Source organism: Cimex lectularius, unplaced genomic scaffold (assembly GCF_000648675.2).
Source record: "Cimex lectularius strain Harlan isolate CLEC.00 unplaced genomic scaffold, Clec_2.1 scaffold56, whole genome shotgun sequence".
In the NCBI taxonomy this organism is placed as follows: domain Eukaryota; kingdom Metazoa; phylum Arthropoda; class Insecta; order Hemiptera; family Cimicidae; genus Cimex; species Cimex lectularius.
In genome coordinates this window covers 895,954-917,575 of record NW_019394202.1, presented here as the reverse complement: position 1 = coordinate 917,575, position 21,622 = coordinate 895,954, and the positions used below count along the sequence as shown (strand labels likewise).

The 21,622-nt window shown below is 35.2% G+C and overlaps 2 protein-coding genes across 10 annotated transcripts in view; both read left to right on the top strand.

Moving 5' to 3' along the window:
* The window catches only part of LOC106666629 (dynein intermediate chain 2, ciliary), a 38,641-nt gene extending 28,522 nt beyond the window's left edge, over positions 1–10,119 (top strand). For 6 of the 7 annotated variants that reach the window (XM_014393955.2, XM_024230125.1, XM_014393954.2 and 3 more), the window contains 8 exons: positions 6,649–6,959; positions 7,040–7,316; positions 7,741–7,902; positions 7,988–8,235; positions 8,304–8,481; positions 8,555–8,783; positions 8,913–9,146; positions 9,912–10,119. In XM_014393955.2, coding sequence (XP_014249441.1) covers positions 6,649–6,959; positions 7,040–7,316; positions 7,741–7,902; positions 7,988–8,235; positions 8,304–8,481; positions 8,555–8,783; positions 8,913–9,146; positions 9,912–10,110 — 1,838 coding nt within the window. In that variant the 3' untranslated portion in view covers positions 10,111–10,119. The remainder of the gene's footprint in view (positions 1–6,648; positions 6,960–7,039; positions 7,317–7,740; positions 7,903–7,987; positions 8,236–8,303; positions 8,482–8,554; positions 8,784–8,912; positions 9,147–9,911) is intronic. The other variant, XM_024230128.1, reaches the window with a different exon arrangement.
* Positions 10,120–12,084: 1,965 nt separating this feature from the next.
* LOC106666665 lies at positions 12,085–21,174 on the top strand. Of its 3 annotated transcripts, none has more exons than XM_014394015.2 (7): positions 12,085–12,234; positions 12,298–12,359; positions 14,867–14,973; positions 15,033–15,345; positions 15,450–15,662; positions 15,725–16,048; positions 19,813–21,174. In XM_014394015.2, exons 1-7 carry the CDS (start codon positions 12,192–12,194, stop codon positions 20,602–20,604), a joined length of 1,854 nt encoding a protein of 617 aa, XP_014249501.1. In that variant the 5' UTR covers positions 12,085–12,191; the 3' UTR covers positions 20,605–21,174. The 3 variants fall into 3 exon arrangements, with proteins under 3 accessions (XP_014249501.1, XP_014249500.1, XP_014249499.1); XM_014394014.2 differs by having other exon boundaries at positions 14,846–14,973; positions 15,048–15,345; XM_014394013.2 differs by having other exon boundaries at positions 14,846–14,973.
* The last annotated feature ends 448 nt before the right edge of the window (positions 21,175–21,622 follow it).

Genomic DNA, 21,622 nt, shown 5'->3' with positions numbered 1-21,622 from the left:
GGTTTACCTATCCCGATTTGGGACAAAATAGGTCCACTTTTACAAATAAACGGTGCTTGCTTCTTATCTTATTCTACCTGTTCAAATTATTAAAGGCGATGCTAAACCTTTTTTATACCTGGATGATCGGATCTTGAGTCAAGTCATTTTAGATCCGGACCACATAACGGATTACTTATATGTGAAACTTCTTGTAGGCCTTATTATTTGATGGTCGGGTGTACCACCTATGCGGATGACACTGCAATTTGTCCTTCTAAATGAATCTTTTCCAGGAAACATCCAACGTCCAACAATAATGGTGCAAAAGGTGGAGGACATGACTGAATGACAGTGTACATTTACATTGAAAAAAGTCTTGTACTATAATAACATGGATCTACCGAATTACAATCAAGTCAGATGGTTTACACTATACCTTTGTTTTGACGGTAAAAACTCAACTAACCCTATAGTAGACATTATTGCAACCGCTTTGAACATATAGTGGAACTATGAGGTTCTGAGAAGCCTTAACCGCAAATCCAATCTTTCCAATCGAGTCCTCAGACAAATTGTCAAGGCGCCTTCTTACCTTATTAACCTTACTATCCATAACAACCTTAACATTCCTTTTATCAAAAAACTGATCGAATACTGCTTCCAAAAGTTTCACACCAAGATTTCCATCCATCCCAACCCTACCGCCCAAGCTTTATCTACACCGCCCCTTCCTGAGAACCAGCCACGTCTCCTTAAAAGTCGATGAGCTCGATGCCTTCTTATCTTAATCTTAATCATTAATCCATCATACTGAATAGCAGTTGGCTGGTTTCAATATATCCTAGGGTGGTGGCCACAATGTCAATGTTGTGACAGGGAAAAACACCCATATTTGTAAATTTGTGCTAATTTATTTTATGGTGCCAGTTCAGCAGAATATACAAGCGACAAGGACTCGACCCCTAGGAATACGTTTTAGCGAAGCCTTAGGGAGGGCAGGGATGACATTGGGGCACGGACTCGAGCTGGGAAACCGGCCGACTCTGCTCTGAGTCCTTTCAGCCGTACTCATCCGGGACGATCTCGCCGTATTTGCCAAGTCGTCTATTCCGCCATAACTTTACCAAGTTAAGTTCTTGGAACGTAGATCGAAGTAACCACAGCCTCTCTATATGAACCAATCAAAAACAGGGGCGTCTCCGAAAAGGGGCCAATGGGTGGAGGAAGGCCTAAGGAACAGGATAATCACATCCACCTTGTTCGGTGCACTGATTCTGGGCTAGGACAGCCAGGTGATGTCTTTCACCTCTACTGTGGACGACGCTGGTATACAAACTCCTACAAACCTGGAACAAGAAGAATTCTACTGTCTAGGCTATGTGGACAGCCTTGCCGTAGTGGTAAAGACACTGCAGACATCTTGATAGATCGTGTACAACGAGCCCTCAACCTGCTTGACAAGTGGTGCAAAATGGAGGAGCTATCTAATAACCCCACAAAAGCATAATGATTCCACTCACAAGGAAGAGGACAATAGGAAGCATAAAAACTCCAAATCTAAACGGGACCCGATCCCATTTTCCAATGAGGCCAATTATCTAGGGGTCACACTAACCAGATTCTCACACGGAATCAATCTAAAACCCTTAGAGAGCTAAAATTGCCTGGCGGAAGTGCAGAAGGCTTTGCGCAAAAAAGTGGGGATTAAGTTTCAAAATAACCAGAGAATATCTCACATACCAAGAGAACTGTCAATATTTGGTCAAGGATATGACTTGTAGAGGGATCACCTTCACCTGATTAAGAATAGGCGATGTGAGGTTGACACAGGGACACTTATTTTTGGGCCAAAGCCCGTGTATGTGTCTGGCATGCAGAGAAAGGTTGCTCAATGTGTCCCACTTAATTGAAGGGTGCCGTTCCTTGGATACATATAGAGAGCATGTAGGAATGCCACCCTACATGAGAACTGTTCTTGAAGGCAGCGAGCACTTGGGTCCCCAGTTCCGATTCTTGACAAAAACAGGGTTGTTTTATTGTGTACTATTGTAGTACTAATATTTTTGTCATCTCTAGTGTGTTGACAATGAATGTACTTATTAGCGCAATGTGTTGTATGAGAGGGTCAATGGTGGAATATTGAGACCCCATCAACCCTCAATTCGATTAGTTATATAATAGGTTAATTATTAATTTAAGTAAAGGGTCAGTTCAAAGATGAACTGGACTCGACATATTAATGAGCTGCTGGTAAACGGGGAAAAACTATTTAACGTTCTTAGGAGTTTTACAAGCTCTCGGTGGGGAGCAGACCCAGCTACAGGCCTATTATTTTACAAATCGGCCATCAAATCGGTGTTAGATTACGGAGCAATATTTTACGGCCAGTCGGCAGACTCCCTCTTAAAAAAGGTACAAGTATTTATAAATAAATGTCTCTGTCGAATATTAGGGTGCCTATAAAGCACTCCCATAATAGCCATCTGTGCAGAGGCAGCTGAGCCACCGTTTAATTCCAGGATTAAAAAGCTAGCTATCAACAAAATCATCAACTTGTACCAAAATGGTAGCCCCATTGTTTCAAAATAGCTGGCTTAGCATCGCAGGATCTAACAAGCAAGTTCTGGAGGTATAAAAGGTCACCACCAATTGTCAATGCTTTTGTTAAGTCTGTTCCTCTCATCTATTCAGCGTTTCAGAGTACTCTAGACCCAATCTACAGCTTTGGTGCCCCTTCCGCAATCATAACACCTCGGTGTATATACCTGCAGGACTATTCGGGGTTTCCTCCATGGATTTCAAACCAAATGTTACAGGCAGATGCCAGGGAACTCCTTGCTGACCTTTATATGATTTTCACGGATGGTTCTCTGGTCAAAGGTAAGGCTGGGTTTGCTCTTTACGACTCAGTACGGAGGAAGAATAAAACATTTTCTCTCCCTGCAAATAGCTCCATCTTCTCTGCCGAATCCAAGGCTATTCTAGAGGCATTAGAGTATGTCCAAAAAATAGATTTTAAGAAAATTGCTATCGTGACTGATTCAAAAAGTATTGTCTCGCACATAGAGAAAACAAATACCAATTCAAAACTGGACCATGTAACAGTAAATATTTTGCTAGTGTATAGGGAACTGGTCAACAGCGGAAAAAATATAACTCTATGCTGGATTAGAGGGCATTCAGGAATCCGTGAGAATGAGCTGGTAGATGTGAAGGCGAAACAGGCTATCGATACAGGGGAATTCTGTGAATATAAATATACAAAAAGCGATTATAGGCTAAGTGGCAGGAATTTCATAATGGCTCCACAGGCGGATCACTGTATCAGTCCAGGTTCCCCATGGTACTCAAGGCTCCGTGGTTTCAAGGAGGCAGGGCAACTCGCAACTTCTATACCGTAATTACACGGATCAGAAGCAACCTTGGCTTATGGGGGTGCTCATAAATATAAGATTGGCCTGAGGGAATCTGCCAATTGTGCTTCCTGTGACTGTACAGAGTACATGAACCATATAATTATGGAATGCCCATAATACGAGGAAATGAGACAGAATCTCATCAGTGGCATCGAATCCTTGGTTGGAGTGGCCAGACCTTTTTTTGGAAACTTTAATTACATCTGGGAGAAGAGACATACACCATCTAATTTATTGTTTCATAAGGGAAAGTTACATTGAGGTGTAATTCAAAGGTAGACATGTAACATGGGGTGCGTGCTTCGGCTCGGGTCTCTTGTCACCTGCCTCACTAAAAAATTTGATGCATGGGTAATATAATAGCTTTAAAAAAAAATAATTAAAAAAATAAAATAAAATAAAAAATAAAAAAAGGAAGAAGGATTATCGAGTACTCCATCACGGTATGTAAATAGGAAAGAATGTATTTAAGAGGGAGTAAGAGTGTGAAGGGGTTTGGATCTAGAAATTGATTGTGTTGGGGGCTGAAATGACCTAACTGTTGACAGCCCCTGGAGCTCAACCTCAGTGGCAGGATAGTTAAGTCAAGGTCTGCTTGGATTGCCGGCACCTGGGGTGTGTGATCCTCGAGGCCTGCCTGTAATTTATTGTAAATTACACAAAAGCTGGAATGCCGGAAGCTGCAAGAAGTGGTAGGTTAAATCTGCAATCAATATGCTAATGTATTTAAATTTATAGAATTTTGAGTCCATCTGTCAATCTGGTTGCTCATATTTTGCAGTTTACTTGTCAGTCCTTCAATAATTTCCCACTGACAAAGCTGCAGAGTCATCCGCAGATGTTGTACAATTTTGTTTTCTGTTGGTGGGAAAGTTATTTAATCTTCATCAACATTATAATTTTATATTGAATCACGTGTCATATTTGAATTTTCTTGAACAGATTCTTGTCCAACATTACACGATATCCCTGATCCATTTGAAGAGTTCCATTGCAATGGTATGTCCATTTAGTCTACAGTTCAATAAACACGAGTACAGCACAGATACAAGACACTACAATGCACTTTTACATAAAATCTTCCTTATAAATTAAATAAATAAACACTTGGCTAAATAAAAACCATTACTTTAGACTTAACACCCCAAGCTATTTTGATTAAATATACATACTATAAACCATATACTTATTACATTCCCCAACTATTAACACTATAGTACATGTAAATACAGTTATCAACTGAATATATCATATAGATATCACATTTTACACAAATTAAAATAATATTTAACATTACTTTCATAATGTGAACAATTATAAAACAATTCATTAAACCAAATGGATTGATATACACATCAGTTTAGACAAGTATTTAGAAACACTAAAAAATCCATAATCTAAACCATCTTATTTCATAAATAATACACCAGAACATAGATTCACACGAGTGTCAATCAGCATAATCACCTTCCTAAGTTCAACACAGTACTTACAGCAGGTAGACAAGATATTTTGAGTTTGATTTAAATTAAAATACTATTATTTTCTTTTAAGAGGCCAAATGAACAAACATAAGCGAAATTACTATGCATGGGAGGCGGCAGTTATAAACGAATCTTGCATATACATATATTATAGGCGTGTTACATTAAATGCTCTTTCTACAATCAAATTAAGACTAGATTGAACCAGTATCGCTTAATTTGGCAACCCCATGAGATAAATTACTATGCATATACGAGGCTTATGTTTATAAAAGAATTTTGCATATACAGACGATATATTGCTTATAGGCCACACAAAAATATCAGTAACTGCTGGGGCTTAAAATCTCAACTAAGGAGCCTTAATAAACTGAGAGGCAAAAAAAGGCCAATCTTAATAGTTTTAATTATCTCTTAGACAATCCTCCGTTTGTAAATAAATCTTTGAATAGTCAATCTCTTTTTTGCTGGTTTTTCTGTAAAGTTTCGTTATAACAGGCCAGCATGTAGTCCTGACTTAACTCTATTAAACACATTAGGGATGACTTGTCAAAGAGAATAAAAAGTTACCCAGTGATTCCAGAGAATTTGCAGGAATTAAGAATGGCGCTGTTGAAAGAGTATGAAAATATTCCACAGCACTACGTTCAAAACCGTCTAAAATTGGTGCCATGTCCAATGCAAGCAGTGATCTACGCAAGAGGAAGAAATACTCTATACTGAATTGAATATTTTCTTCATTAATTATTCAGAAATCGTGATATGCGGTCTGGTGTGATGTAGGTTTCAGAAAAAAAATTTCTTTATCGTGCTAACATTTCGATCTTTATTGAGATCATCTTCCGGGCCTTGTGTTGTCTGCATTTCAGCAAAAAAGTTCTCTGGTTGATAGCCAATGCGAGTTTCTTCTCATTGTTGGCGATGTAAGAGAGTACTTTTAGCTGCGTGTTCTTCTTCGTTCTTCTCATGTAGAAATGTGTGGTGATTAGTGACCGTTAATCGATAATTATTGGAACGATAAAGAAAATGTTTTTCTGAAACCTACATCACACCAGACCGCATCTCAAGATTTCTGAATAATTATCGATTAACAGTCACTAATCACCACACATTTTCTTCATTGTTTCCATATAGTTTTGGTAAAATTGTTTTCCTCAGTTTAATTTTTTTACTTATCTAGCTATATCTAATAATGATTGCAATATTTACTAAAAAAGAAAACTTTTTTGCCTCTTGAATTGTATAATACAAGGATAACTGCCAAAAAGAGTTAGTGGCCTAGAAAGTACCAGTAATGGAATAAAACATCTACAGATTTAAATATTAAGGAACATATATGATGCACAATAAATCAGAGGAAATAAAAAGAATTGTAATTTATTGAAGGCACTTCATCACAAGTGGCATAAGCCAACCTATTACTTCTCTCTTCTATCTGTATCAAACATGGTGAGTTTTAATTTACAAAGTTTAGTTTTCGGGTTGCCTTAGTTCACTGATATTGAAAAACAAAGTTTTCATCAAATTTGTAAAAATAAGATGTGTATCTGTTTCAAAAGGGATTTTCCACATTGTTTGGTTTGTATTTGTTTTGCCTTCTTTTGAGCAATATATTATAAAATGGTTTAATTTAAATCATATAAATTTTGTGCCTTTTGTCAACGGATAGCAATAATTATTTTAATTTTCGAACAACTTGAAGAGTTAAATTTTAAAAAATCCGAATTTGAAAACCATCTGGAGTTTAAGCTTTGCTAATGTTTTAGTAGTAGTGGAAGAAGAGCCTGTTGAGGAAAAAGATGAGGGAACTGAACCCCCCTTGATCCAAGCAGAAGAATTGGATGACACAGCCATTGAAAATCTAGAAGATTCTGAAGTTATGAGTGATATAGGAGATAAACAAAAGTATTACAATGATGATGAAAGAGGAGACGATGAAGGCGATGAGGGCGATCACATTGGAGAAGATTCTACCCAAACGGAAGACGAATTAAAAAAGAAAGGAAAAAAGAAAAAGCTGACTAACCAGTTCAATTTTAGTGACAGAGGTGCTCTAACTTACTCAGTTGTAGTAAGAGTAAGTTTTAATATTAAATTATTTCAACTTATAATTTATGCCTGTCCACATTATTGAAAATACTATTATTATTAATTAAGGATGGAAGTACACAGACAGTTCCACCCCCAACGGCAACAATGAGTGGTCAGGTTACACAATGGAGAATATTTGATTACTATCAAAAAGACTATGAGAATCTAATAGCCCAAAAAGAAAAAGATAGAATGGTTAAAACAGTCGTGGGAAAGAAAGATGAAGATGCAAGAAAAACGGTGACCCTTTCATCTGATGAATCATACAACTATAGGTTGTCGCAGGCGACAAAGATTATGGAACGGATGGTTAATCAAAATACGTTTGAAGAAATCGCCTTTGGTATGTAAAAATGCATACATTCAAAATCAGACAACTAAACCTAACTTAACCCATCCCTAACCCTACCTATCAGCACAATAGAAAAAAATTAAAGGGCTAAACGGAAAAATCCCTAAGACGATTGGTAATAGGAAAATTCTACCTAACCAAATCTAACCTAACCCATCCCCAACCCTTGCCTTAGCCCTATCCTTACCTACCCTGCCTCTATCCCTAACACTAACCATTCCTAACTTAAACTGTCCCTAACCAAACCTAACCTGTCAGCCCTAGCCTTAGCCCCATTCCTACCAATGTTTAGTTAAACACGTGCCTAACCTTATTTAACCTAAACCATCCCTAGAAAAAATTGTGTAACCAGCCCAAAATAATACTATGTTAAAATGTCAGCATGTCTCAGATTGTAATTAATCATAATTTCCAGATTGTCAGTTCTATGATGACCCTGCTGATAAATATAGGCAAAACGAAGGTGGAGTACTTCCACTCTGGGAATTCAAGCATGATGAATCCAAAGGATTGACTGTTACAGACCTTACATGGAATTCAAAATATTATGATATGTTTGGAGTATCTTTTGGCTCATGTATGAACGTTGTTATTGAATTGAATATAACATTTAATTCACCTGTTTTGTACTATTTCAAACTTAATTTTTCTTATAAATTCAGTTACGTATAAGAATAAATTGAAAAAAGGAGTAGTATGCGTGTACACTCTAAAAAATCCCGCATATCCAGAAAAAATCATCCGCTTTCGAAGTGGAGCAATGTGCATTGACTTTCATAATACAAGACCGTATTATCTTGCTATTGGGCTTTATGATGGTTCTTTATGTGTCTTCAATGTTAAAGAGGGAGATAATCATCCTCTTCTTTATAGCAATGTGTGGAAAAAACATTCAGGATCAGTTTGGGAAGTTAGTGAATTTAGTTTATATAAATATGTGTTTTTTGTATTTTTATTTTAAGGATTAATCTATTTTAGGTTCACTGGTGTGATGATCCTCGAGACACACAATTATGTTTTTATTCAGTAGGTTCAGATGGTAAAATTTGTAAATGGTTAGTACTTCCAAATGAATTGGCCCAAACGCCAGTCATCACTCTTTATTTGGACATAGAAAAAATTGATGGTCCTGATGGAATATCATTTTCTCTAACTGGTACAATAGCTTATAAAGCTTCTTAAGTTCAAAGATAGTTTATTTTTAAAATATTTTCTGTTTGTTTTATTAGCTTCACCTAAATGTGTAGCATTCGATCCTGAAAACTATGAGATATTCTTAGTCGGCACAGCTGAAGGAAATATTTATAAATGCAGTGTCTCATATGCATCATCATATTTGCATCTTTATTATGCCCATGACATGCCAGTCAACAGGATCAGTTACAACAATTATCTATGTGACATATTCGCTTCTTGTAGTGATGACTGGCGTGTTAAAATATGGGAAGATAAACGAAGGTACTTTCATCTCTCTTTTCCTAGTAAGACCTAAGAACAAGTTAGCTATGTATAATCTTTATATAATATTTTTCTTAAAATTGTAAAAGAAATTTTAATTTTTAAGAATGATCTTATTTTCTTTTTCAGTGAACCGCTTTTTGTTTTTGATCTAGAATGTGTTGTTGGTGATATACAGTGGGCACCATATTCCAGTACCGTTTTTGCTGCTGTTACATCCGATGGGAATATTCATATTTACGACCTTAATATTAACAAGCATGATGCAATATGTGTACAGACAATTTTTGCTTTTGAGCAGTCGATAGCTACTAGACTTCGTTTTAATAATAAAATACCAATTATCTTAGCAGGAGATAGCAAGTATGTTTGAATAATTTTGCCATAAATATACTTTAAACATTCCTGTAATTGTTAATTTTTACCACCTAACCACCTAACCTACCTACCTACCTACCCCTAACCATCCCTAACCACTATAAAATTAATACAACTTAATGTTTGGTATGTTTTCTTTTAATATGTATGATTTTTATGTTTTAATTTACAATTTCACTTAGTATAAGACAATATAACAAATAAATAAAGCATTGTTGTATTTATATAGTATTGTTTTCAAGGGTTCACTTGTATGATTTGTTTTATGATTTTCAATAAACTAGAGAAAAAAGTGTAAACAATCAGATCAATATATTATTTTTCTACTTCGTCTTCTTTTATCATTTACTTTGATTATTGATTAAAAATAAACAAATTGATTATTTGGAGAGCGTGAGATACGGTCTGGTATGATGTAGGTTTTAGAAAAACATTTTATTTTCATTTTAACGTTTCGATCTTTATTGAGATCATCTTCAGGGCTCAAAGTGTTTGTTTTCTGCGTAAGTGTCATTCTTGTCTGTCATGTTGAGAGTAGTACAACACAGAACAATGACACATCTGCACGGAAAACAAACACTTTGAGCCCTGAAGATGATCTCAATAAAGATCGAAACGTTGGTGCGATAAAGAAAATGTTTTTCTAAAACCTATGTCATATCAGACCGCATCTCATGATCTCCAAATAATCATTGACTAACGGTCACTAAAAATCACACTTTAAACAAAATATTTTTTTGTTTTTTTCAGAGGGCATGTCATATCTGTCAAAGTTTCACCAAACTGCCGCCTTCCAACAAAGGCCCCCAAAAAAATGGGCGCTATTGAACCAGGTCAATTAGAAGTGATGAAGCTCGAAAAGGTTTTAGCCTTTGTCAGAGAACCTGCTGTCAATGGGGATATTATCAACGAAGGAAATGAGCTAAGAGGGTCGAGGAAAGACATATAAAAATTTGAAAAGTACACATTGTTACACTTATAAATTAATTTGTTTTATAATTGAAATATTTTCATAAAATTTATTTGAATGAAAATTTTAGATCGTGTTTATCTTTTTATACCTTCTTGATCATGTATTGATTTTTTTATTTTTAATAAAATAATTGAAGTAACTCAAATAATTCTTTGATAGGTTTCGGGCTCTTTTGTTGCTCCTTGTCAACAAACTATATTATTACAAAACAATAAAATAGCATGAGATATTGTTTTGTAATAATATAGTTTGTTGAGAAGGAGCACCAGAAAACCCGAAACCGGTCCATTAATAAAAATGTCAAACACTCAGAGTTCATCAAGGATGTTATTTTAATAAACCTCATCAGACTACAATAAATGGCTGGAAAAATAAAAAATACAAACAAGTTTCATTATGTTTTCAGAATGAATATTCAGGAAAAAAAGTATTGGAAAAAGTATGAATTTTTATCGATTTTTGAGTCTCACCTTTTGGTTGAGGGGCTAATTGCATGTTAGCCAACGAAGGCTTCCAACGAGCTACACTTGATTTCATGTAGCAATCTCATCCAAATTGGTCAGAATATGTGGAAATCTCACCTCTCGGTTGAGGGGCGAATTGCGATGTAGCGAACATGTTTTGTAAAAAAAAAAATAATAATCTAGGCAATCATGTGTTTAATTGTTCTGTTAAACAGCAGGCATCTTTGCAATACAACTGCTCATATTATTTTCCATTCCACCAAAAGACACAGCCTTTGGCAGTATTTCCCTATCTTTAAAACTGTTTTTGCTTATTGACAAAGATTGTACTATAAATCAATATTGGTCGTGGTGGGGTAGTTATTAGTGACCGTTAATCAATAATTATTCCAAAATCGTGAGATGCGGTCTGGTGTGATGCAGGTTTCAGAAGAACATTTTCTTTATCGTGCTAACGTTTCGATCTTTATTGAGATCATCTTCAGGGCCTTGTGTTGTCTGCATTTCAGCAAAAAAGTTCTCTGGTTGATAGCCGATGCGAGTTTCTTCTCATTGCTGGCGATGTCCTTCAGAATACTTTTAGCTTCGTGTCCAAATGTAGTTGAAATTTGTTCATAGAATCCCATGCTCTTGGTTCTTCTCGTGTAGAAATGTGTAGAGATTAGTGACCGTTAATCAATAATTATTCCGAAATCGTGAGATGCGGTCTGGTGTGATGTAGGTTTCAGAAGAACATTTTCTTTATCGTGCCAATGTTTCGATCTTTATTGAGATCATCTTCAGGGCCTTGTGTTGTCTGCATTTCAGAAAAAAAGGTAGTGAAGAAGGTCATAAACAGGCTAACTTCTTTTTATCGTTAACAAACTGTTCTGATTTCTCCATGTTGTCTGCAGGGGATGAAGCTAAAATTTGGTCTTTAGTTTGCCTCCCCTTATTGGGATAAAAATACATTGTATGATTGAGTGTATTTATTAGTGTGAATATACTATGTGTAGGGGGTGATGGAGGAATGTCTAAAAATACATTACTTGACTAATGGTGAATACATAAGAAAGAATCTAAATATTATCTAATGTTTAGGTTAAATTAAATATATCAGGGGCTAAAATGACCAAGCTATCTATAGCCCTGAGCCTAACTTCAATACACAGGACTGTCACGTTCAAGGTCGGACCCTATACAACCAGAAATACTGGTAAAGGGTTGCTGAAGAAGTCTAATTGATTTACCATTGAGTTTTGCTTTATTCCAAAGGTATAGAAGATTCAATAAGTTTCAGGGAAGTTTAGAAATATAATTTTGAATTCTAAGCATTTGTAAATTGTAAATTCAGGCATGACGAAGGCTTAAAAATTTTAATCTTAAATCATGATGAATCACCAGTGTGCCTTATTTAATTAGATTGTGCAGCTGATTAAAAAGAAATCTGATAACTTACAATGGAAAAATTTTGATTAATCATAATAAAAGAAATCAGTTGTTTAGATTTCACAAGATTTTGGAGACATCAAGGGGAAACTGTAATGAACAAGACGGACCTACAATAACTGCACTGTACCTTGTTTCGATCCATGTATTGTGCCAATCACTTTAATGATGAAAAAGTTTCAGATTTTGTTTGTAGTCATTGCATTATGTAAGTTGAAATATTTTTTCAAAAAGTGCAACTCTCTATTAACGTTTTGCTTTTGATTCACAGCCATATACTTCTTAGTACTTATCTTCCAGTCGGCTGAATACAAAATCAAACAAATCGATAATGTAAGTTAAAATTACACACAAAAATTAAAATATAAAAAAAGACAAAATTTAGTTGAACTGTGAACATGGAATTAATAAAACCATACTTTAATGCAATTTTTGCAAATTCACAATGAACTGTTACAAAAACTCATAATGTGTGTCACACAGAAAACATCTATGTCCACATATTATTGCTGTATTTTTTGTTAGAGGTAAAACACATCTTTTCGCAATCTGGAAGATCAAAAACTGCCCATGACTAATTAAAACCAATTTTCATTATACATACTTCATAATTTCATGTCCCTATAATTATGTTACAACCAATTTATAATATGGGGGAAAATTATAAAAATATATTTCAATTGTGGTTTAATTAAAATTACCAAATTAAAGAAGGAATGAAAGTTGAATGGATGAACTGTTGTCAAAGAAATGCACATTTAAACAAAATTTTGCAGATAAGAAATGTAAAAGGTTAATAGGATTGCTGATTTATACAAGTTCAAATATGCACATGCACATACACAGTATACCGAGTTGAGATTTTGAATCACCCACTCCAGATGTGGGCAGTCCAGGATCAGACCTCATTCTTATCCGTCCATACGCAAGGTTGGCCTCCAGAGGCTATCAACAGCTTGGTCATTTCAGCCCCCAATGTCTCCCATTCACGCACTCACTCAGACTTAAATACATTCTTTCCTAGAGAGCTGAAGTACTCGATATTCCTCTATCCCCTTAACACTTATTATATAACTAACCTAACTGAGTATGGGGTACCCAATATTCTGCCATCACTACACATTCACGTTAATAAATATATTCCTTTTCAACACAACTAGGGACACAAAACTATCATCACTATACTATATTCAATAAAACAACCCTTCCAAGAACCAGAACAGAGTATCCAAATACTCAGTGCCATGCTCAAGCACAATTCTCATACCACTCTTTATAGCCAAGGAGCCAAGGAATAGCACACTTCAATTAAGTGGGACACATTCAGGAACCTTTCTCAACATGCTGGACACATGTGCGGAAAATGTTAAGAGTCAATCTCTTTACGACCTAATGCATCATCATTGTCTAGAACTCTTCATTAAGCTTAACTTTTTACCAAATCACAAAGCTTTGCTCAAGGTTTTTTTTATATCTTTTTAGTTATTATATTTCGTAGACAAAAAACGCAATTTCATAAAAATATTTATTATTTTACATGGACCGATTTTTTTTCCTTGATGCATTTTTCGCATGCCCTGGAGTACCTTCCCATTGAACCAAAGACTTAACCCATTGTCTGATAGATCTATTTTTAGCAATTTTGTTTGCTGTATAAGGTTTTAGTGCCAATAGGTGTCCTGAGTGAATTTTTCTTAGATAATTATTCAGAAATCGTGAGATGCAGCCTGGTGTGATGGAGGTTTCAGAAAAACATTTTCTTTATCGTGCCAACGTTTCGATCTTTATTGAGATCATCTTCAGGGCCTGGGATTTACAAACATTGTTTACATTTAACAAATACATCAACTCATCACAAAGAAGCCGACGCCTTATACAAAAATGTTTTTTTTCTATACCGACTTCCTTTCCCACCCGTTCAAAATCCAACGTATATAAACATAAAACAGCAAAATCTCACTGGCACTCTCAACACGACACGCAAGAATGGCACCATTACACAGAATACAAACAGTTTGAGTGAGTAGAAATACTTTGATTGAATATAAAAAATATATTTTGCATTGTATAAATTCACTTTTCCACATCCTAAATGTATTTGTTAAATGTAAACAATGTTTGTAAATCCCAGGCCCTGAAGATGATCTCAATAAAGACCGAAACGTTGGCACGATAAAGAAAATGTCTTTCTGAAACCTACATCACACCAGACCGCATCTCACGATTTCTGAATGATTATCGATTAACGGTCACTAATCACCACACTTTTCTTAGATAATTCATCAGTCTCCTCATTGCCTCTCTCCTCTGTACACCCTGGTACCCTAACAAAAGTAATTTTATTTTCCACAGTTTGACTGGGCCTTGATGCAACCAGCATTAAGTTACCCTTAGACCAAGTAGACGGACTACTTTTGTTGGTAATACCCAGCCTTTTTTTTTCTTCTCGCACAGTTTCTGCCTAAAATACAGTTGCATATTGCCCACAGCTCATAAGAATTTTAGTCCTACGGTTTATCCATAGATACCTGACACACCCTCTGTATTAAAGCCATCGGTATATCAAATATAGCCTACATTAATTGGTCTTTTTTTAGGTAATGGACCTTAAATTTGATTGTTTTAGTCATCCGAGTATGCCTATCACCGATGCTTTGATCTTTCAGATGTATTTTTGTATTTCAAAATGTTCAGAAATGATAAAACTACATTTAAAAAGAAATCAATACAATTTTAAATCTGATTAAATGAAACATTTTTGTTCATCCTTTTTGAGTCAATTTGGAGCTATTAAAAAAATGTTTGTCTTGATGTTACAGACTAGTTCTAAAAATTTTCAGAGAACACTTAATATTAACTCCAATGATACGGACATTTGCAAAATTCCAAAATACAGTCCATTTAATTCAGAAGCAAGAAAGTTTTACAAAAAAATGCCTGATATAACGTAAGTATTTTCAATTTTGATTTTATTTGTGTTCGAAATTTTGCTAAATTTTTTTTCAGCTGTTCTCATCACAGTTATAATCTTTTGTATATTGACAACGAGGGAAATTTGTCGTTTAATAATATAAATTGGAAAAAGCTCAATGTGACTCCTGGGTCTTCTTCTGTCACGTGTGAATACAGTGAAATTTATAGGAGAAAATACAGTGGTACGATTATTGAATTTGAAATGCAGCCATTTGTGAAAATGTACAGCAAAGTGAAACCAAGTTCAGATTTTCTCTTTGCTAAATGCTCAAATTATGCAGGCTCAGTGATATATGCTGATTATTTTGCTTTTACTCAAAGGAATCCTGGCCCAAGGAATTATAAGGTAATTTTAATTTAAACTTTTTTTAAATTTATACTAATTATTTTCACTAGTTCATGAAAAAATAGTTACAATTGTGTGTTTTTTTTTTTATGGCATTGTTATAGAACGACCAAGAGGTGGGTCTTATTATAATCGGATTAGATTCTATGTCAAGGTTGAACTTTTTAAGGCAGTTTCCTAGAACGTACCGTTTTATGAGAAACTATCTATTAACAGTGGAGATGAAAGGGGTAAATAAAGTTGGAGTGAACACGTTTCCAAATGTGATGGCGATGTTGACTGGTCTTCCTGTTCCTCCACCTCCACATAATTTCAAGGTATTTATTGCAGTAAGGGAACTTGAAATTTGACACAATTATCGTGAAATTTATTTGTACAGAACATGCAATTCCTCTGGGATGGGTTTCAAGAAAGAGGAGCGGCGACAATGTATGCCGAAGACATGCCGCAAATTAACATGTTTAACTTACACGGAGATGGCCTCTTAAGAAAGCCAACGCACCACTATGCCTACACTTTTTGGCAAGCTGTCGAGTATTCACTGACCCAGCATTACAGTTCAAAGTACTGTCTCGGATCAAAAACAAAGTTCTCTATTCACTTGAACTATATCAAGTCTTTTCTTCAAACTTACAAGGATTGCCCGAAATTTCTTTTCTCGCTTCATAACGAGTTAACGCACGACACCCTCAACTTAGCAAGTGTAAGTATAAAACATGATTTCACAATATACCTCAACAAAGTATTGAATTTTTTTTATCCACCAATACAAGATAAGGTTTTGACTTTAAAATATGAGCATTTGTAGGCCACTCAAAAAGTCCTAAATGAGGAAAAAAGTCATGATAAAAATATTCTTAATTACAATTAATTAAGGTTTTTAGTTGAGATAAAAAAGTCAATAGCATGAGCGGGATTCGAACCCACGATCTTCGGCTTGATACGCCGCTGCTCTACCACTTGAGCTTGAACTTGAAAAATGGCAAAAAGGAGGGAAATTTCAAAAGGTGCGATTGAGATGGGAAGTTGATGTCTGAGTGGATCGAGGTCACGATAGCTCAAGTGGTAGAACAGCGGCGTATCAAGCCGAAGATCGTGGGTTCGAATCCCGCTTGTGCCATTGACTTTTTTATCTCAACTAAAAACCTTAATTAATTGTAATATATCAATTGGTCAAGCGGACCACGAAATTAGTGAATTTAATATTCTTAATGTGAAAAATGATCATTTTGTCTGTAGACTTGTACAATTTTACAAAATTATTTTTTATTACCTATTGGATCTCAACATAATTATTAGCAGAAAAATATTCTTTCTGTTGCTGTTGTTAATGCAAACACCTAATGCCACTTGCTCTAATCCAAATAAAAAACAACAATTTGACTTAATTACAATTCTGGAGTAAGGATGTAATTCGGTCATTTTTAATCATTTAACTGCCTAATTTCAGTGTTGGTGTGTCATATGTATTTTTGCATTTCACCATCTTCAGTGTGTCTCAAGGTGCCAATAAACCAAAATAACACCAACACACACACTCGACCCATGACGATCTTATAAAAGTGTCTAAACTCCTTGTAAATTTAGTGTAATATCTTTAAGCCAAGTCTCTTTTATATAGCCATTATGAGTAATTGCCTTACTCTCATTAAAGATGGTGTGATTACTGCTGTGCCTTCAGGTGTTTGATCTGGGTCTAGCCACACAGGTCTAATATTACCAGAACAAGTTTCTCAAACTTATGACAGACTCCCTTCTATTATCAAAACTGCACAATTTGACAAACATGCCGGCAGTGCTAAAATATATCAGGTTTAACTTTGTTTCAAGCAATGCAAGACTGATTATTGCTAACAAAATAATAGCCATCTACACTGAATAAAGGCAACTACCTCAACCCTAGTCCAGAGCTGTTTGGGATTGCAAGGCCTTGTTTGTGAACTTGGGCTCACTGGGCAGCGGGGGGCAACAAGGAGGCTGATGAATTAGCCAAGAAAATCGGATGGGGACCTATTAGCCCTGAACTTTTTTTGACAGAAAAAATCTCCAAAAATGTAGATCCTTCAGTCAATGGTTAGGAATAAGACCTCCGTTCAATGGGTATTCTAGAATATAGGCATGGTGAGGGCATGTATCGATCGGCCCAGAACCTTTTGCAGCATTCAAAATTGACAAACATGTAGATCCATCAGACAATAGGTTAAGAATAAGACCTCAGTTCAATGGGTATTCCAAAGAGAAAAGACAAAGGTCGTGGGTTCGAATCCCGCTCTTGACACTAGCTTTTTCATATCAACCAAGACCTTAGATCAAAAGGTTAATTAATTGAAATGTTTTTTTTAGAGCTTATAGTTTATAGAGCAAGACATTTGCAAGGATGTTTTGTTCACAAATTTTGTGCATAACCATTTTTGAGTAACTGGGAAGTGTACATGGGTTTGAATTATGTTACGATAGAAATGGTTAGTTAAATGGGATGGTTAATCAGTGAGGTCACATTAGGTAGGATTAGGGTTAGTGTTAGGGTAGGTTAGGTATTAGATTGGGGTTTGGTTAGAGACCGGTTAGGCTAGGATGGGTAGGATTGGGTTAGGGATGGGTTAGGGTTAGGAACAGGTTATGATTATTCGGAAATCGTGAGATGCGGTCTGGTGTAACGTAGGTTTCAGAAAAACATTTTCTTTATCGTGCCAACATTTCGATCTTTATTGAGATCATCTTCAGGGTCTTCTCATTGTTGGCGATGTCCTTCAGAATACTTTTTTGCTTTGTGTCCATATGTAGTTGAAATTTGTTCATAGAATCCCATGTTCTTTGTTCTTCTTGTGTAGAAATGTGTGGTGATTAATGACCGTTAGTCGATGATTATTCGGAAATCGTGATATGCAGTCTGGTGTGAAGTAGGTTTCAGAAAAACATTTTCTTTATCGTGCCAACGTTTCGATCTTTATTGAGATCATCTTTGTTCTCAATAAAGATCGAAACATTGGCACGATAAAGAAAATGTTTTTCTGAAACCTACGTCACACCAGACTGCCTCTCACGATTTCCGAATAATCATAAACTAACGATCACTAATCAGAACAGGTTATGTTAGATTGAGGTTTGGTTTGGGAAAGGTTAGGTTAGGTTAGGTTGGATAGGATTGGGTTAGAGATGGATTAGGTTAGATAGGATTAGGGTTAGGAACAGGTTATGGCTAGGCACAATTAAATTTATTGCTAGGGATGGGATAGATTTAGTTTTAGATGGTTAAGGATTAAGGCTTTTTGTAAATAATGGATCTACTCACAGAATTTGTGGTTTACAACTGCTGTAAACCACAAATTGTGTGAGTAGTACCATTATTAGGAAAAGTGAATCTACAAATTCACCCCACTTTTATTATTTCTACTAGGACTAGGGGTATTGTTAGGGACAGGTTAAGTTAGGTAAGATTAGTGTTAGGGGCGAGTTAGGGTTAGGTATGTTAGGTTGAGAGTACTACACCTGGGAGAGAAAAAGCCTGAGCCTAAAGGATGCAGACAGGATTCCTTACAAAAGGTTTGGGATCTGATAAAAAGTTCACCAAACGGCCATAGCAGAACTACTGAATCTAGGACGTTAGAGCTAGAATAACAGACTGCTAACTGGACACTGCAGACTTCGGAGGAATATGTATAGACTCGGTGAGGCAAAAACAAGCCTGTGCACATATTGTCTGGAAGAAGAAGAGACAGCGGAACATGTCCTTTGTTAGTATGACAGCTTATGTAGACTATGATTCCTACTCCTGAGAGAGAGAAAAAATCAAAGGCCTGAATTATATGCGAGATCTAAACAAACCGTGGATTCTGATAAAAAAACCTTAAGCTTAACAAAGATCTAGATAAAAATGGGGATTGCACAATAGACCAATATTGGTTATTGTGCATAAGGTAGTAGTAAATAGGCTGACTTCTTTTAACCTTAACCTTAGCTAATTATTCAGAAATCGTGAGATTTTTGTGGTGGTCACCAGACCGCATCTCATGATTCCTGAATAATTATCAATTAACGATCACTAATCACCATGCACTTAACCTCAGCAATGCATAGTATTTAGTGACTGTTAATTAATAATTATTTAGAGATCGTGGGATGAGGTCTGGTGTGATGTAGGTTTAGAAAAATATTTTCTTTGTAGTGCCAACATTTCGATCTTTATTGAGATCATCTTCAGGGCCTGGGATTTACAAACATTGTTTAAATTATATAAATACATGTTAGATGTGAAAATGACACAGTGATGGACACAACATAGAAATTTTTGGTTTAATCAAAGTATTTGTACTCACTTAACCTTAGCAATTAATCTATCCTAATTTTGGTTGCAATTTGTATTGCATTATTGATACGATTATAGAAAAATAAAAACTAGGCTTATCAAATAATTTAGTTCGATAAGACCAACTCGTAAGGGTTTAAAGGATAATTGTTTTGTTTTAGAATGCTGATGATGAGCTAAAAGACTTCCTGAAGACATCATATGATGCTGGCCTCTTAGACAGATCAATTGTTGTTTTACTGGGGGATCATGGACATCGGATTGACTCTTACAGAATGACAGAAATGGGCAGAATGGAGGACTTGATGCCTTTCACATTTTTTATTCTCCCGAGAAACTATAGGAACACGGATTGGTACAAAACACTTACTGTCAATAGCAACCGTTTGGTATCGACATATGATTTATATAAAACATTTGAAAACATTATGTTTACACTGGAAAAAAACGTTTCGACATATGAGGGTTCCTCATTTAGAAAAAGTTCTTCGCTCTTCTACCCTGTGTCTGCGCGTCGATCCTGCTATTCTGCAGGGATCCCAGAACAGTATTGCATTTGTTCTAATTCATACGAGATGATGTCTGCTTTCGAAACCTCAAACCCTCTTTCCATGCATGCAGTGAAGTACGCCCTTCTTGAAATGAACTTACAGATAAAGCAAGCAACTGATCTATGCGCCGAGCTGTTCATCGATTCAATTATTAAATCAACGCACATTTTCAACAAAGCGAGATTCCGACTTTTAGTTTTATTCAGCACAAAACCGAGCAGAGGGATATTTGAGGCGACAGTAGATTTCTCAACCGATGACGTTCAGCTGGTTGGAGATGTTCTTAGGATAAACAGATACCACGGAGAATCAGACTGCTTACCACATGATTTGCAAATAATTGAGTTTTTCAAAACAACTTGTTACTGTATGACAGGTAGGGGAACGAATGTTGTAAATTAGTAATACAAGTTCAAAACAAAATATGTATTAATCCTATATTTAAAGCATTAAAAATCTCATCTAATACTAACAACTAGCTACAATCATTTGAAACACGTTCCATATTTTGTGGAGATATGTATGACTTAAAAGGAAACTATTCATCACTACGATATATCTCAGAAAAATAATTATTTACAAATTCTGTAAACTAGTAATCTCGATATCAATTTCAATTTATAGTAGAAATTATCGTATGAGGTTTCGAATTTTTTAAAAATTTGATTTTAAAAAATTAAGAACAATTTGTGGTATAAAGAATATGTGATATAAAAATCAATGTTTTTCATGCTGTAAATGTTATTTGTATTAAATAAAATCCAATTAAATATATTTCAATCTGTCACCTTCAAATAAAGTAATCCCACTATTAAAAAGTTACATTTTCCTTCAGAGACTACATATTTTCTATGAAAATGTAAAATATTTCTTTGCGAAAACACACTATTCCTTAGATGGATTATAATATTTGTAATACATTTTTTTGTGTGAGTGTGTGCGTCTATTTTCAAATTTCAAGATACAATTTAAAAATAATTTAAATTATATGGAAGTAAATATATCAATTTTTTTTCTTTGTTTTAAGGATGGTACACTAATTATTATTATAAAGTTGAGAAAAGAAAAATCATTTTGAAACCTAGAATTGTGTAAAATTTAAATTGTATAATTATGCTGATTATATTATTAAATAAAACAATTTTCAAAGCATTATCATAATTTTAATTAATTATACTTTTTATCTAAGGTTTTAGTTGAGACAAAAATGCGTGTCACAAGCGGGATTCGAACCCACGACCTTCAACTCAATACTCCACTGCTCTAACCGCTTGAGCTATCGTGACTTCGAACTACTCGGACACAACTCCTCATCTCAGCCTACAACCTTTCTTATTTTCCCTCTTTTTGCCATATTTTTATCATAATGTTAAATATTGTGAGTAAAGCAGTACACATAATTTTTCCTCGTGGCGAGTGA